This window comes from Oncorhynchus mykiss, chromosome 21 (genome assembly GCF_013265735.2).
Source record: "Oncorhynchus mykiss isolate Arlee chromosome 21, USDA_OmykA_1.1, whole genome shotgun sequence".
In the NCBI taxonomy this organism is placed as follows: Eukaryota; Metazoa; Chordata; class Actinopteri; order Salmoniformes; family Salmonidae; genus Oncorhynchus; species Oncorhynchus mykiss.
Window position 1 is genome coordinate 29,676,370 of NC_048585.1, and position 16,132 is coordinate 29,692,501.

General features: G+C 45.8%; 1 protein-coding gene across 2 annotated transcripts in view; it reads right to left on the reverse strand.

The window, feature by feature from the left end:
• Positions 1-16,132, reverse strand: part of LOC110500204 (metabotropic glutamate receptor 8) — a 224,196-nt gene that overhangs the window by 22,256 nt on the left and 185,808 nt on the right. For both annotated transcript variants that reach the window (XM_021577412.2, XM_021577413.2), the window contains exons 8-9: positions 8,717-8,856; positions 5,582-6,517 (exon numbers count right to left, since the gene is read on the reverse strand). In XM_021577412.2, coding sequence (XP_021433087.1) covers positions 5,582-6,517; positions 8,717-8,856 — 1,076 coding nt within the window. The remainder of the gene's footprint in view (positions 1-5,581; positions 6,518-8,716; positions 8,857-16,132) is intronic.

A 16,132-nucleotide genomic window follows, 5' to 3' on the forward strand; every position in this document is an offset into this window, starting at 1 on the left:
AAATAGCATTCCAGTTTGCTCAGTTTTTTTTTTGTCAATTATTTCCAATGTGTCAAGTAATTATCTTTTTGTTTTCTCATGATTTGGTTGGGTCTAATTCTGTTGCTGTCCTGGGGCTCTGTGCGGTCTGTGTGTTTGTGAACAGAGCCTTAGGAGCAGCTTGGGTAGGGGACTCTTCCCCAGGTTCATCTCTATGTAGGTGATGGCTTTGTTATGGAAGGTTTGTAAATCACTTCCTTTAAACGTCTCTTTTCTGGATTTGGATAATTAGTGGGTGTCGGCCTAATTCTGCTCTGCATGCATTATTTGGTGATTTACATTGTACACATTTTTGCAGAATTCTGCATGCACAGTCTTAATTTGGTGTTTGTCCCATTTTGTGAATTCTTGGTTGGTGAGCGGACCCCAGACATCACTACCATAAAGGGCAATGGGTCCTATAATTGATTTAAGTATTTTTAGCCAGATCCTAATTGGTATGTAGAATTTTATGTTCCTTTTGATGGCATAGAAGGCCCTTCTTGCCTTGTCTCTCAGCTCGTTAACAGCTTTCTGAAAGTTACCTGTGGTGCTGATGTTTAGGCCGAGGTATGTATAGTTTTTTGTGTGCTCTAGGACAACGGTGTCTAGATGGATTTGTATTTCTGGTCCTGGCAACTGGATCTTTTTTTGCAACACCGTTATTTACTGACAGGGCCCAAGTCTGACAGAAACTGTGCAGAAGCTCTGGTGTTGCTGTAGGCCGTCCTTGGTTAGGGACAGAAGCACCAGATCATCAGCAAACAGTAGACATTTGACTTAAGAATATGGTGGGGTACTGCAGAGTGTTCTAGTGCCCTCACCAATTCGTTGCTTTATATCTTGAAGAGGGTGGGGCTTAAGCTGCATCCCTGTCTCACCCCACAGTTCTGTGGAAAGAAATGTGTGTTTTTTGCCAATTTTAACACAATTTTTGTTTGTGTACATGGATTTTATAATGTCGTATCTTTTTCTCCCTACACCACTTTCCATCAATTTGTATAGCAGGCCCTCATGCCAAATTGAGTCTAAAGCTTTTTTGAAATCAACATAGCATGATAAGACTTTGCCTTTGTGTCGGTTTGTTTGTTTGTCAATTAGGGTGTACGGTAATTTGGTAAAAACCCAATTTGACATTTGCTCAGTACATTGTTTTCACTGAGAAAATGTTGAGTCTGCTGTTAATGATAATGCAGAGGATTTTCCCAAGCTTGCTGTGGACGCATATCCCACGGTAGTTATTGGAGTCAAATCTCTCTCTCTCTCTCTCTCTCTCTCTCTCTCTCTCTCTCTCTCTCTCTCTCTCTCTCTCTCTCTCTCTCTCTCTCTCTCTCTCTCTCTCTCTCTCTCTCTCTCTCTCTCTCTCTCTCTCTCTCTCTCTCTCTCTCTCTCTCTCTCTCTCTCTCTCTCTCTCTCTCTCTCTCTCTCTCTCTCTCTCTCTCTCTCTCTCTCTCTCTCTCTCTCTCTCTCTCTCTCTCTCTCTCTCTCTCTCTCTCTCTCTCTCTCTCTCTCTCTCTCTCTCTCAAAGGCTTTATTGGCATGGGAAACATATGCTTACATTGCCAAAGCAAGTGAAACGGATAAACAATAAAAAGTGAACACTAAATATTACACTCACACAATCTCTCTCTCTCTCTCTGAATCCCTCTCCTCTTTATCTCTACAGCTCCTCCTCTGATGGATTAGCCTTTCCTCCCTTGCTGAGTCCCTGTTCTGTACGCTCTCTGTGACAGTCCTTCCATCCCTCATTCTCTCTCTCTATCTCCCCTCCTTCCTTTACTTCTTCCCTCCCTTCATCCATTCTCTATAGCTCTCTGATTCAGACCTTCTTTCACTCCCCCCTCTCAATATTTCTGTTTTTTCTCCTTCTCTCACTTCCTTTCCTCCACTCCACTGTATCCCTCTCTATGCCTTCCTCCAACACTACTCCCTTCCCTGTGGAGTCACCTAAGTGGCGTGCCGTACAGAGCCCATTGGTCCAGGCAGATTAGGCCAGTTTAATGTTCGCATACCCGACGCAGTAATGACCTGGTTGCGCCACTGCGTCTACGCGGGCCCTGGCGGTTAATCCTTCAGCTGGATGATGAGTAATGGCCACCAGCCTCCGTATTCACGCTGAGCCACCGGTAATAACGTCCGGAGGGGTTTTCTTCCTGAGGCTAGCCTGGTCGGGGAAGGTTGTGTTAGAATATCATCATCCTCTTTTGCCTTAGGTCTGTGTCTGATCCTGACTACAGCCTCTCTCTCTCTCCCAACTGTACTACATCATTACTGACAAAGCTTTACTTCCAACCACCACTTTCCCCTCTCTGCCTCAGGCACCATGCAGTGAGCTTCATGTGAGCTGCTTTCAAAGCAGTATCATTTACAATTATGTAGAATAGTGTTGCTGTTACAAAACATCAACTGCATTACACTCCAACATCCCCACGGGTACAACTAGAGGGTGAACACTGAATATCTAAGGTTGATTCAATTTTAGTCTGAGTGCTGTAGCCTCAACATCTAATTAAGTATAAATCATATGCTACACAAGTGCATATGTTGTAGGGAAACCAGCTGAAATCAATCAACGTGCACCGTAGGCCTGCTGTTTATGTATATATTTATGATTTCAAGTGATTACCTGTCAAAACTGTTGATTTCAATTCCAGCCAATCTACTAACAGGAAGGAGTTGTCCCAAATATAAATATTTCCCTTCATAACACACTACTATGGGCACTGATTAAAAGTAGTACACTATATAGGGATTACGATGCCCGGGACGCAACCAGGATGTTTATGTTATGAGTGTAGTTGGTAGGCAGCTCATTTGATCTGGTCATAGATACTGTACATACAGAGTCATTATATAAAGAGACCACCTTCTGCCTTCATTGATTCTGGCCCCTGATACATAGAGCTGTCTCCAGAACTTTCCCAAATGACACCCTTTTTTTCTACTTTTGACCAGGGCTCTATAGTGCTGTATGTAGGGGATAGGGTGCCATTTGGGACGCATGCCAGGCCTCTCCAGCCACGATAATAAAGCAATTTGACATTTACAATCAATACTGTAAGTCCTCTTTGAATCTCAATGAGTGTAAAGTGCATCTATCATGGGCCCTAAACACACACAAACACAGACACACATGCATACGCACACAGACATAGACACAGACACAGACATAGACACAGACACAGACACAGACACAGACACAGACACAGACACACACACACACACACATGCACATGCACATGCACATAAACACACATGAGGAATATTGGATCAGGTAATGAGTACTGAGAAAACAGTTTGTTTTTGGAGAACACGATTCAATACGGTCAATCTAAGCATCAGAATAGAAATACCCCTGAGGACAAAGTGATCTGTGTCTGGCCTGGGTGCATGTTTGTGTGTGTGTATTTGCGTGTGCACGTTCATTTTACTCAGCCTGTATCAAAACAACAGTCTTCGATCAGCACTTCAACTGAATCAGCCTCCTCATTTTGACAAGCAGCATCTTCAATGAGCGAATCTTCACGTTCACTCATTGGAGAGACAAAACCCAATTTGTTCTCATGCTTTCTGTGTGTCCCGACATTTCTACGTGTCAAAATCCACAAATCAAGTCCCTCATTTGATTCAAATGTTGACCAGCCTTCCTCTGTCATCACATCCCACAGCACAGTGACATGGAAGTGATGAGCAGAATCACAGCTCTGACACTAGTCGTTGAAGCTCTGTTTAGCTCTTATTCTTCCCGGCGTCACATCCACACTGCAGATGTGGCCAGGGCAATAAATTGCAATGTCTGTACTGTGAGACGACTAAGACAGCGCTACAGGGAGACAGGAAGGACAGCTGATCGTCCTCGCAGTGACAGACCACGTGTAACAACACCTGCACAGGATCGGTACATCTGAACAGGATGGCAACAACAACTGCCCAAATTACACCAGAAACGCACAATCCCTCCATCAGTGCTCAGACTGTCTGTTACAGGGAAGACATCCTCCTCCATCATGTGGTACCCTTCCTGCAGGTTCATCCTGACATGACCCTCCAGCATCACAATGCCACCAGCCATACTGCTCGTTCTGTGCGTGATTTCCTGAAAGACAGGAATTTCAGTGTTCTGCCATGGCCAGAGAAGAGCCCAGATCTCAGTCCCATTGAGCATGTCTGGGACCTGTTGGATCAGAGGGTGAGGGCTAGGGCCATCCCCCCCAGAAAGGTCCAGGAACTTGCAGGTGCCTTGGTGGAAGAGTGGGGTAACATCTGACAGCAAGAACTGGCAAATCTGGTGCAGTCCATGAGGAGGAGATGCACTGCAGTACTTATTGCCACACCATATACTGACTATTACTTTTGATTTTGCCCCCCCCCCCCTTTGTTCAGGGACACATTATTCAATTTCTGTTAGTCTGTGGAACTTGTTCCATTTATGTCTCAGTTGTCGAATCTTGTTATGTTCATACAAATATTTACACGTGTTAAGTTTGCTGAAAATAAACGCAGTTGGCAGTGAGATGATGTTTCTTTTTTTTGCTGAGTTTATTCACAGCCAGTGCATTCATCTAAGGAAGATAAACCACAACACATCACAATCGTAGCAAGTAAAAAACTTTTCTGTAACCGTTACTGAGAGTGATGTGTGTGTTTCTACCAGTAACATTAGTGCAAACAAAGTTTGCCAACCAGAATCATTGTGGAGCTGAACGCTCACCTCGACACAGCATTTGTTTACAGGCCTAATTGGGGCATCCATACAAGTGTGTGTCAGCTGCCTGGCAACAGAGGAAAGAGAACTAAAATAAGGCAGTAAACGGGTGATGGTGTGACTCAGCGATGAGCTTTAATGAGGACCTCTTCTAATCTCCAACCTCTTTTCCTCTCCTGTGAGTATTTAATGTTTTACAGTGTCCCAGCTATTTCCCCTCTGTCTCGAACGTTTTGCCAAACAGCAGTGGAACATTCACTGAAATTCCACTGTGCAGAAAAGCTTTTCAAATGACTTAGAAGTACCATTCTCCAAGTGCAGCTGGCACAAACCTGACCTCCAGCACACAGCAGGTCAGAGGTTATACAGAGGTACTACCTTTTGTTTTCTCAAGCTTCCCAGAGCCCTGCTGGGCTGAATATACCCTGCTAATCTACCGCCTAGAGCCGAGGCAAGAGGAAAGGCAATGTTCTCAAGTCTGTCAAGTCTGACACACCCACACCGACACAAAGAGTGATAGAGAGAGAGAGAGAGAGAGAGAGAGAGAGAGAGAGAGAGAGAGAGAGAGAGAGAGAGAGAGAGAGAGAGAGAGAGAGTGAGTGCGTAAGCCATGTATATGAGCCTCTTATTAAAGCCTGCAAAGACTTGGCTCTAGTCACTCAGACAGAAAATCCAGTCTTAGTCACATGGGGAGGTGCGGCTTTAGAGTTAAGCTATTACTATATCTCATAGCTCCATTCTAAATCACTATCTGACTGATGGAAAAGAGACCATTCATCCAAAATTATCCATTCATTAGAAACACACAGCTTTTCTGCATGTTTGTGTGTTTACCGTTATAAAATCTGTTCCACTCACCCTCTCCGCAGACTGTGCCGTCCCGAAGAAGATAGGGATAAACGCCAGCCAGATTATGCAGGTAGTGTACATGGTAAATCCAATTGGCTTGGCCTCATTGAAGGTCTCCGGCACTCCCCTGGTCTTGATGGCGTAAACAGTGCATGTGACCATCAGAAGGATGGAGTAGCCTAAGGAGCAGATCAGGGACAGGTCGGAGATGTCGCACTTCAGCACGCCGCGAGCCGCTGCCGGGTCCTGGGTTCGCTGCTCGCCGTAGTCCACGAAGGTGTGCGGCGGGTCCACGGCGAACCACACAAACACCCCCAGGAGCTGCACTGAGATCAGGGAGAAGGTGATGACCAGCTGGGAGGCCGGGGAGATGAACCGGGGGGCGCTGACGGACTTCTTCCCCTGCTCGAAGATGCGGTGGATGCGGTTGGTCTTGGTGAGGAGGGCCGCGTAGCTGAAGCACATCCCCAGACCCAGAAAGATCCTCCGGAAGGAACACACGCCCACGTCGGGCGCGGCGATCATCAGGAAGGTGATTGCATAACACAGGAAAATGCCCGTCAACAGCACGTAGCTCATCTCACGGCCGGAAGCCCTGACGATGGGCGTTTCGTTGTAGCGGACGAAGGTGACGATAACGAAGGTGGTGGTGATGATGCCTAGCATTGAGATGAAGACGGGAATGACGGCCCAGGGCGAGTGCCACTCCAGCTTGATGATGGGGATGTTCTGGCAGCCCGTTCGGTTGGCGTCGGGGCGCTGTTCGTAGGGGCACAGTTCACAGCTGAACTCGTTGGCCTGGAAGTGATAGCCCTCGCAGCGCTCGCAGTGCCAGCAGCACGGCACGCCCTTCACAATCTTCTTCCTCTCACCCATCCGGCAGGGCACGCTGCACACAGACGCAGGGAGGGACGGGTCGCCTGCTCGCCACTGCATGGCCTCTACCTGGGGTCATAAGGTCACAGGAGAGAGGAGAGACCAATCAGAGGGCAGATAGGTTGGGACTCAATAATGATTTTGGTTCTGGAATGGCTGTGATTCTAGACTGTTTCTGGCTAAGGAATGTTCTGACTAGAATAGTTCTGACTGTGTAACAGCTATCTTCAAAGCCTACCGTTGTTAAACTGTTTGTACCTGCATGAACATTTCCCAAAGGGCAACTCACAAAGTAATTAGCCAAAGAAGAACTTCTTATCATTTCCCTTGTGCTGCCTGCTAGGCATAAATATAATAGAAATTAAACTGGTGTAATCAGAGATGGCACAAATTAGCCATCTGCATCAGTCTGATGCAGTATGTGTGTATTAATCTGTTTAAAACACAGCCCAGAGTGATGGGAACAGAGCTCCTCTCTCTATCTCTGAACAGGCACACAAAGTACTGATCCAGCAGAACTAGAGGAAACTGGCTGGCTGGGGATTCTGCTGAGAGCAGGAGAAATCTAGAACTAGATTAAATGACTAATATTGGGTCAAACTACTGAGTCATCAGAGGAGAAATGAAACCTGTCCGTATGTGTTGTTTTAGCTTGGTGCTTTATTTCCCTTTAGTGCTATTATCTCTTCCTGTTTTTTGTTGTTGTGGTAAAGCAATAGCCGGCCATGCTTGAAATATGAACGCTCAAAAACACATTTAAGTCTGGCCGTGAACCCTTTTTGGGGTATAATTGATAATTCTAACCTGATACAAAAATAATTTAGGTCTGATTAATTATGAGCATGTCATGAAAGAAAAGAATGTCCAACGGCACAACTGGTCCTAAGAAAAGAGATTTACCCCGAGAAGAAACAGTAACTTCCCCTACTTGGGTGGATCCTTTTTCAATTATTTGGATACCTATTAGTAACTTTGAATTCAAAACAATGTTAAGGTGAAACAAAAATGTATATGGAATGGGGATATTCTGGCTCTAGTTCTCAGCAGCCAGCCGAGAGGGAGTAGTATGCTGTTGCCACCTCCCAGTCCAGCCTAGGTAAATAGACAACGAAGATCAGCATTGGTGCCTAACTTCCAAGTCTCCAGTCTCCAAGTCTTCAGAGTCCAGCCAATATAGCTTCTACAGTCCGAACGTATCCACTTATACTGTACTTTTGTGAATGATACATGCAGGTAAGCATTATGTAAGGAAAGTCAGATAGATATTGAGTATATGTAGGTGTCCAGCTATATATGTGTGCTGCCTGACTGCTCTCCACACACACACACACAGACACACGCACGCATGTACGACCAGAGCAGATGGTTTTAAGATACCTCAGAGAGTACAGCCCAACCGTACAGCCCAACTGTGTGTGAACACGCTGCTCGTTTACCAAGGCTGTGTATCTCAGACAGGCATGCAGAGTCATTAAGCTATAAGCCCCGTCATCGCTCCTCCTGTGGCCTGAATGTATGTGTGTGTGTGTGTGTGTGTGTGTGTGTGTGTGTGTGTGTGTGTGTGTGTGTGTGTGTATCCCTCCCTCCAGTGTTCAGGTGTTATCGACTCTCTCTGTCTCCAACAGAAACTCATGCGGATGGAGAGAGCACCGACCTGCTCACACACTTCCTAGCTCTATCCCTCCCTCCCTCTCCTCCCCTCCCTCTCTCTTCACCCTAACGAGCCAGGCTCAGGTCACACATATTAATAATGCAGAAAGTGTTTGTGTGTGTGTGTGTGTGTGTGTGTGTGTGTGTGTGTGTGTGTGTGTGTGTGTGTGTATTCCAATCAGTAACAGCTGAATAACAAGTAGCTGCCCATTGAAAGTCAAGCACTGAGCAGTAACTGTATGCATGCAGGAACACATACTACCCAGAAGTACTGGAAGATCATAGGACAAAAAACACTGGGAAGAGATGGGGACAAAAAACACTGGGAAGAGATGGGGACCCAAACATGACACGAAAACACGTTTTGGATGATAACGAATGAATACAAAATCTGAAGTTTCAAGACTGGATTAATGCTGACATCCATGAAATGTCCCTGATTTCAGAGCTGTTTGTGCTATAATGTCAAGTCGTTTGTCGGTCGTTGTCATGCCAAACATGTTGACATGACGGCGCAAACAGAGCCGGGACCAGACTATGCAAGAATGCCTCTGAATGTGACACTTTATGACAACACTAGATCACAAAAGATAGATATTGCTATTATGTTAGTCTCACATTTAGGTGTAGTTTGTTGGTCCAGGTGCCTATGACCTTGTACTCTCTGGTAGAGCGGTTGGTGCTCTGGTACTGGAAGATGTCGTACCGTCCGGGGGCGTCGCCGTTCTCATTGAACACCACTGGAGTACCGGCACTTCCTGGAAGACACAGATGGTGGGAAATGAGTTCTGCATTTTCACACCAACATACAATTTGGTCCAACACAAATTATTTTTGGACTAACTTATATATACACCTTAACTATAATTACACATGCTTGGGTATTACCCACTGTAGGTTGTAACTATGGTTTAAGGTCTGTTTGTTACAGAGTGGGAATCATTTCCGAAGTTCATTCAGTAGTCTCGGGTCTACGTGTCACCCTAAGGAGTGGCTCAGGTATCACACATATTAATTATGCAGAAAGTGTGCGTGTGTCTGTGTGTGCCTGTGTGTCTGTGTGTCTGTGTGTGTGTGCGAGCGTGTGTGTGTCTGTATGAGTGTGTGTGTGTGTCTGTATGTGTGTGTGTGTGTGTGTGTGTGTGTGTGTGTGTCTGTATGAGTGTGTGTGTCTGTATGAGTGTGTGTGTGTGTGTGTAAGTGCAAACAGCCTCTCCCTCTCCCTTTCTCTCTCTGGTTCTCTCTCTCCTCCTATGAAGCTTTGAAATCCCAATATTTTAGTGTGGCAGCAGCGCGGGTGGAGAATCTGGCCCATCAAAGCAGTAACATAATTACAAATATCAATCTTAAAAGAGGTGTTCATTACTGACATTCCTATAGAAAGCTGTACGTCATGGCAACGGTGGATCTATCATATCTGTATTTTCTCTCTCTCTCTCTCTGTATATCCCCAAGCGGTAATGAATGAGAAGATTTCCAGCGGACTCTGGGTAGCCCATTATCTCTCTATCTTTAATCTGCCTCCACACAGCCGCCCGGCCTGACGCTACTCACACACACAGACACACACACACAGACTTGCCTGCCACAACCCAAAGACACTAGACGCCGCCGCTCGCCCCTGTCTGCCTATCTGTTCGTCTGTCTCCTCCTGCCTTACATCATTAGTACAGAGAGAGAAGTGTCCAGACTGGTTGTTGACTCATTTGTCTAGTTTCTGTCTTTAACAGAATTTATGACCAGAAAATGAAACAAAAATAAGTTAAAATCTGCCCCCCCCCCCCCACACACACACACACACAAACACATGAGTCCAGTAAGATAGCCCTCTGGTTGACACTGATACTCTCAGTGAGTGGGCACAACCAACTTCTTCTCTTCCTCTTCTCCGTGCATCCCTCGCTTTGCACAGCGGGGGCAACATGCATTGCAAATGGGAGCGGGCTCCGTCTCATCAGTGTGGAAATGAATCATGGCACAGCCTCAGGAAATGATTTCTGCCTGTCAAATTGGGGTTAATATACGGCCCAATACTGCTCACTGTTTCCTGCCCAACCAATGAGGCCGATTCTGCAGACACGACTGATGCAAGTTGCACACGCACGCATGCACAAACGTACACACACACGCACAGACACACACACACTTAAATGCACGCAAATGTGCATAGACACACAGCAACACATCTTCACACTCACGTCATCTCCGGAAACAGCCTGTCCCAAGCCATAATAGCTACTCCTGATGACAATTACTGGACACAAGCAAGCTGACTAAGATAATTGTTCAGTATGTCCCTTATAAGGGCAATTCAAAAACAGCATTTACAAGTCAGTGAAGCATGGTTCCTCCGCCATTTCTGAAAGTAGCAACATGGAGATATCGACATTTAAATTTCACAGTATTCTGCATCGTTAACCATGACCTTCACTGTGTCAGTGTAAGCAACCACATTTAACCTTCTTTACCACAGCATACACACACACACACACACACACAAACACGACAAACCTCAAACTCACCCCTCAGTGGGTATGCCCTAACAACCACTGAACTGGACGAGCCTATCAGCACATCTCACATGACCAGACACATGCACCCTATCACCCCCAAAAGGAGAACGGGGTTAGAGGCCCTTTAATCGACACACAGGTCTTCAGCTAGTGGTGGGCGATGGTGAGATGAGACCAAGTAGGAAGTAGGGTATTTCAGATGGAAGACTGTTGTTTGAACCTGATTTCCTCCATTCAGAGGAGATCAGGTTATGTTCATTGTGTTTGGTCTGAGATGAGATTGGCTTTCTGCTGTGCAGTTTGTGGGTAGAGAGAATGGATTCTAGGCAAGTTATACTCCTACTAAAAGACAGGGGGACAAACCTCTGAAGATACAGTTACAAGGCACAGGTTTAGGATCCGTTTACTCTCCCCTAATCCTAAACCTAAACCATTAAGGGGAGAAAGATCAGTATCTGCAGGCAACATCCGCCTAATCTGAGATAAACACTGCATACCCTGCCAACAGCTCTTCCCTGTGGATCCCAGAGAGAGAGAGAGAGAGAGAGAGAGACAGTTTTAAGCTGGGCAAAATCTCTGATGGGGGAGAATACAGGAAAGGAGAGAGCATTGTGGCTGAACGACCATTACAGGCCTCAAAAGTCTCCCCACTCCCAATCGTGACAGTAACAGAGAACAGTGAGTATTTTGATAGAAGTGATGTAGAAACCACGCTCCAACCCAGGTGAATAAAACATAACATGGAAGAAGGAGCTGAGAGGAGGAGAGAGAGTGGCTGAGTGGAATGTCTGCCAGCACCCAGCAGTGTGGGCCATACATCTATACTGCTAATGGGGGGAGACAACACACACACACATGCACGTAGGTACACGCACGCAGGAACACACACAAACACACAAACGCATTAAAGCACTAAAGCGGGCACACACAGGCCCCCAGAAATGAGGACATGTCTTCTCTCCATCCTTCGTCTCCATTTTTCCTCCATCCCATCTATTCCACACTAAACGGTTACCTCTGGAGAGGCTTTACCTGGCAGATGAGGGAAACTCGACATCTGTGCGATAATAATAACTCTACTCCCTCCTCCTACACATTTACTGTTGATCCTCCTTCATTCTCTCGTTCTTTATCTCTCTTCTGTAAAAAAAAAAAAGAATCTCACAGCTCTCTCCCTCTCGTCTTCCCATGTATCTCTTCTTTATCGCCCTCCCTCCCACCCCCCCCCCCTCTTCTCTACTATAAGACATCCACGTTAGCCTATTAATTCACTTGATCATGATCCATTACTTACATGCTTCTGGCATACAGGAGCCTTTCTTCGCTGCATCCTAACCCTCCGTCCACCCTGCAGTCGTCATGTGGGGAGCAGTCTCCATGCAGTTAATGTGGTGAGGGGTAATATCCACAGGGTTTATAATGAGATTAGTGCTTCTTGGCTCAACAAGGCAGCTGATTATAATGATTATTAAACAGCCAGAAAGCTGTGACACATAGTTTATCAGGATGTCGAAGTAGGAGTCAGCCTTTTGTTGTGTTTTCACAGTGGAAGGGAGCACAGAGGCTGTGTAGCCATTGGAACTTAGAGGTGGGCGGGTGAGTTGGCTAATGAAATAATGGATGTAGTGACAAGAGTAGAGTCCTCATGTCAACCGAAGATGTTTTGGCCCCATGATCTCAGAATGCTTTGGGTACTTTAGATTTCCCAATTGGTCTGAGATTTTGATAATTCGCCATTCTTTAAAAAAAAAAAAATATTGTCCTGGTTGGTCATTAGGAGGTTCTTGCCTGCCTAAGGCAAGTTTCAAAACCATCCAAACCTTTAGTACCCTCCTTTCCACTGCTTCTCTAAGCCCTACTATCATTAGGCCAAGGGAAGACATTTCATCACAGAGTTATGAGACACTGTCGCTGAAGAAAACAATTTTTTTTTTTTTGGAGAGGCTCCAAACTAAGTGGCCCTCAATCTGAAATTGACAAAAGCCTCCCGTTCCTTTTGACTTCTCCTCTTCCTCTCTTTCCTCTCAAAATAAACTATTTTGATTATCTTCCTTAGAACAGAGCACAGCAAGGGAGGGAGGGAGGGAGAAAGATGTGAGGGAGGGAGGGGGGGATCAGAGGAAAGAGAGAGAGAGAGAGAGAGAGAGAGAGAGAGAGAGAGAGGAAGGAGTCCTAGAGCAGCATTGTTAGTGTGCATAATGAAAGAGAGAAGGCAGCAGCATGTATCCAGGAGGCTAGAGAGACCAGCTGCCATAGCAGATATACCTCCTCTGTTCACCGACTTTAGCAGACACACACACACACACACACACACACACACACACACACACACACACAACTCTCATAGGCTATTGAGGCAATGCCGCATTTCTCAACAAACCAACATGGCAGACGGATACACTCCCTCAAAACCTCCTTTGTCTCCACTAAGGCCTAATGGATTTCATTACGGTGTGACTGTGGCAGAGGAGAGAGAGATCTGCAGGTCCATAAACCTGGTGTTGTCAGTTAGTCTAATGCCAGCATTTTAACCTGCATTAGAGTGAATAAAATGATGCATGTACAATCACCGCCGACACCGCATGGCTTAACGTTCTATTAATCATCCAATGGCAGGGTAGCCTAGTGGTTAAAGCGATGGACTAGTAACCGAAAGGTTGCAAGTTCAAATCCCCAAGCTAACAAGGTACAAATCTGTCATGCTGCCCCTGTTCCTAGGCCATCATTGAAAATAAGAATTTGTTCTTAACTGACTTGCCTAGTTATAAAATAAAAATCTGATAGCTTCTGGTCACCTGGGCTGAGGAAGTGTTCGGTGTGTGGTGGCCCGGCAGACAGAGAGAGATGTCTTAAGTCGCCGAAACAGCTGTCTGAGATTTCCGGCTTATTGAACTTATCTCCAGGTATTGATTGCCCTTTTAACGTTGAGAGCGGGGACGGCTGTAGACTGCGCACACACACGGACACACACACAGGGGCACTGGCGGGTCCTTTCTGCGAGCGGCAGCAGCAAATGACGCATCCTTCCAGTTAAGTCTCATCAGCGTAATGAAATCCCTGTCCAGCCATCCGGTGGCTCATCCACAGTTTGATGTTGTGTTATACTGTTAATACAGGGACAAAGCACAGAGAAGGACTATGGACATGGACATTATCTCTCTCTCTCTCTCTCTCTCTCTCTCTCTAGATGTTACACACAGTGCTGTATATCTCTCTTCTCCCTCTAACTATCTGTATAGCTGTCATGCTAGGTTCAAGTTCATCATCTAGCCGTTATTCCTTGTTAATAAGCCCGGACTGGTTCCCGTAGAGAAGGCGTCCATCTTGTCCTGAGCAGTCAGAGCTAGAGCAGCTGGCCCTGTGGAGATGAGCTGTAATGAGATAGCTCGGTCTAGCATGGCCGTGTCCTCCCCTCACGACTCTACGCACACACACACACACACACACTGACTCCGCGGCTCCGCGGCTCAGGGCCCAATTGTTTTGGCTCTTCTGCCTTCTCCATAGAAAGGTAATGGAGAGCATCGTGTAGGGTGGCCCCGACCAAGACCACAATATGGTTGAAATATAGAAGCTGGCACTAGCTCAATAAATAACGTTTTGGTAGAGTAGGAAAAAGTGAGTGGATATTGTTCTCTTTCTCGGCCCGAGTTCTATGTCCTTCGTCCGGTGCTTTTGTGGATGAGGATAAAATATTGTTATACAGGATGCTAAGACTGAGACACACTACACCGCGCTCGTTCACTTCCAATGAACATAGAACTACTATGAGGGTTAGTAGTTGGATCAATACAGTCAATACCCTCACCATTGTTCTAAAGTAGAAGTGTAGCAGTCCTTTTGTGTAGAGTTTTCTTGCCTTGCTAAACCGGGGGGACTCTCACTCCACACTGTCAGGGGACAGGGTAGTTTATAAAGGATCATAAGGACGCATCAGTGCCATTCAACCACGCTCTACAGGCAGGCATAGCTGGGAACAATAGAGACGGCATTGGCTTGATGTTCAACACTGAACACGGATGAAAGCTCTCTGCTTGTATCACTATGACTCATTGGACAGATAACAAGGAAGTGCGGAGGTGAAATAAATCCATTGGAGATTTTTGGGAGATTTTCTGAAAAGTTCCCATTGTCTAAAAAAAAAAAAAAAAAACATATTTTTCTAAAAGGTTTTGCAGTTTGAGTTGAATGTATCCTGTCAAAGTTTAACCCCGGTGCGAAAGTGAAAGTACAGGCTGTAAGGTGTTTTTATTCCTTCCTTCCCACGCACGGAACTACAATTAAGGTTTCTCATCAGACTGAAAAGGAGGGGACCTTGGAAATATTTTCAGGAATAAAAAAGAAGGGAAGAGATGAACACTGACGGTGAAGAGTGAAGACCTTATCGAGCTACTCATTGGACCGCCCGAGGACAATGGAGGACAATGGAGGTGGCCTGGGTTGTGGGAGGCACTATGCGTCATGTCACACCACTCTGGGCTCTGTTTTAACAAACCTAGCGCAATGGTAAATCTAAGCGCAGGTGGTAACGCTATAGGCTCAGGGATGTGTCCGAAACATTTTTGCTATTTTCACTAATCACAAATTATCGGCACACTTGCTGGCGTTGGCTCGAAAGGGATGGGTTTTGATGAATAAACAGGCTGTGGGGGTGTGTCGAGGCTTGGCCCCTCACTGGCCAATCAGAACGTGCTCCGTGGCGAAATATGTGCTTACTTCAAGTTGTGTCTTTCATGGAATCAACTCCAATTCTAATGTTAGTCAGTTATCGTTAGTCGGTTAAATCGTGGTCAGTTCAAATGTAGACCCGTCTTTGCTAAATACGTTAACTTGAACCTATTTGCAGTCCTCATTGTTCTAATTGGATATCTTCAAGAGCATTCACACTGATATAGGAGCTAGGCCTACTGTCAATAGCATTATGACTGAGTATGGGCATGCCAATCAATTGTCAATAAGCAAGATTCAATTCATTATTGGTGAGGCTTAAAAAGAGAGCGAATAATACAACGAAACAGCAGGCTGTTTTAAATAGGCTATGTCACACTTACAGGCACCATCATTTCAATAATAAATACATGTAAATGTAACGATGTCATAAAATCGGCAGGATAAAAAAAGACACTGCTGTTGAACCAGCCCGTTGTTACAGGGAGGGCTTGGGTTTTTAAACATCCGAAATGGGAAAATAGGCAATTTTTTACTGGCTAGAGATAAGTTCTAAATACATGGTTCACCGGTATTCACAGAGGTTCACCGGTATTCACAGAGGTTCACCGATATTCACAGAGGTTCACCGGTATTCACAGAGGTTCACCGGTATTCACAGAGGTTCACCGGTATTCACAGAGGTTCTCATCTCCCGTTTCTTGATGGACATGGATACGTAGCCTACATCGCGGAGGGGGCTTTCACGCACGTCCAAAATAGGACCTGCATTGCTAAAATAATGTGGGCCTGCCTACGATGCAGAGATAAACAGGGAATGTCGGCTCACTGTTTTACTCCTTTCCAAGCGGCC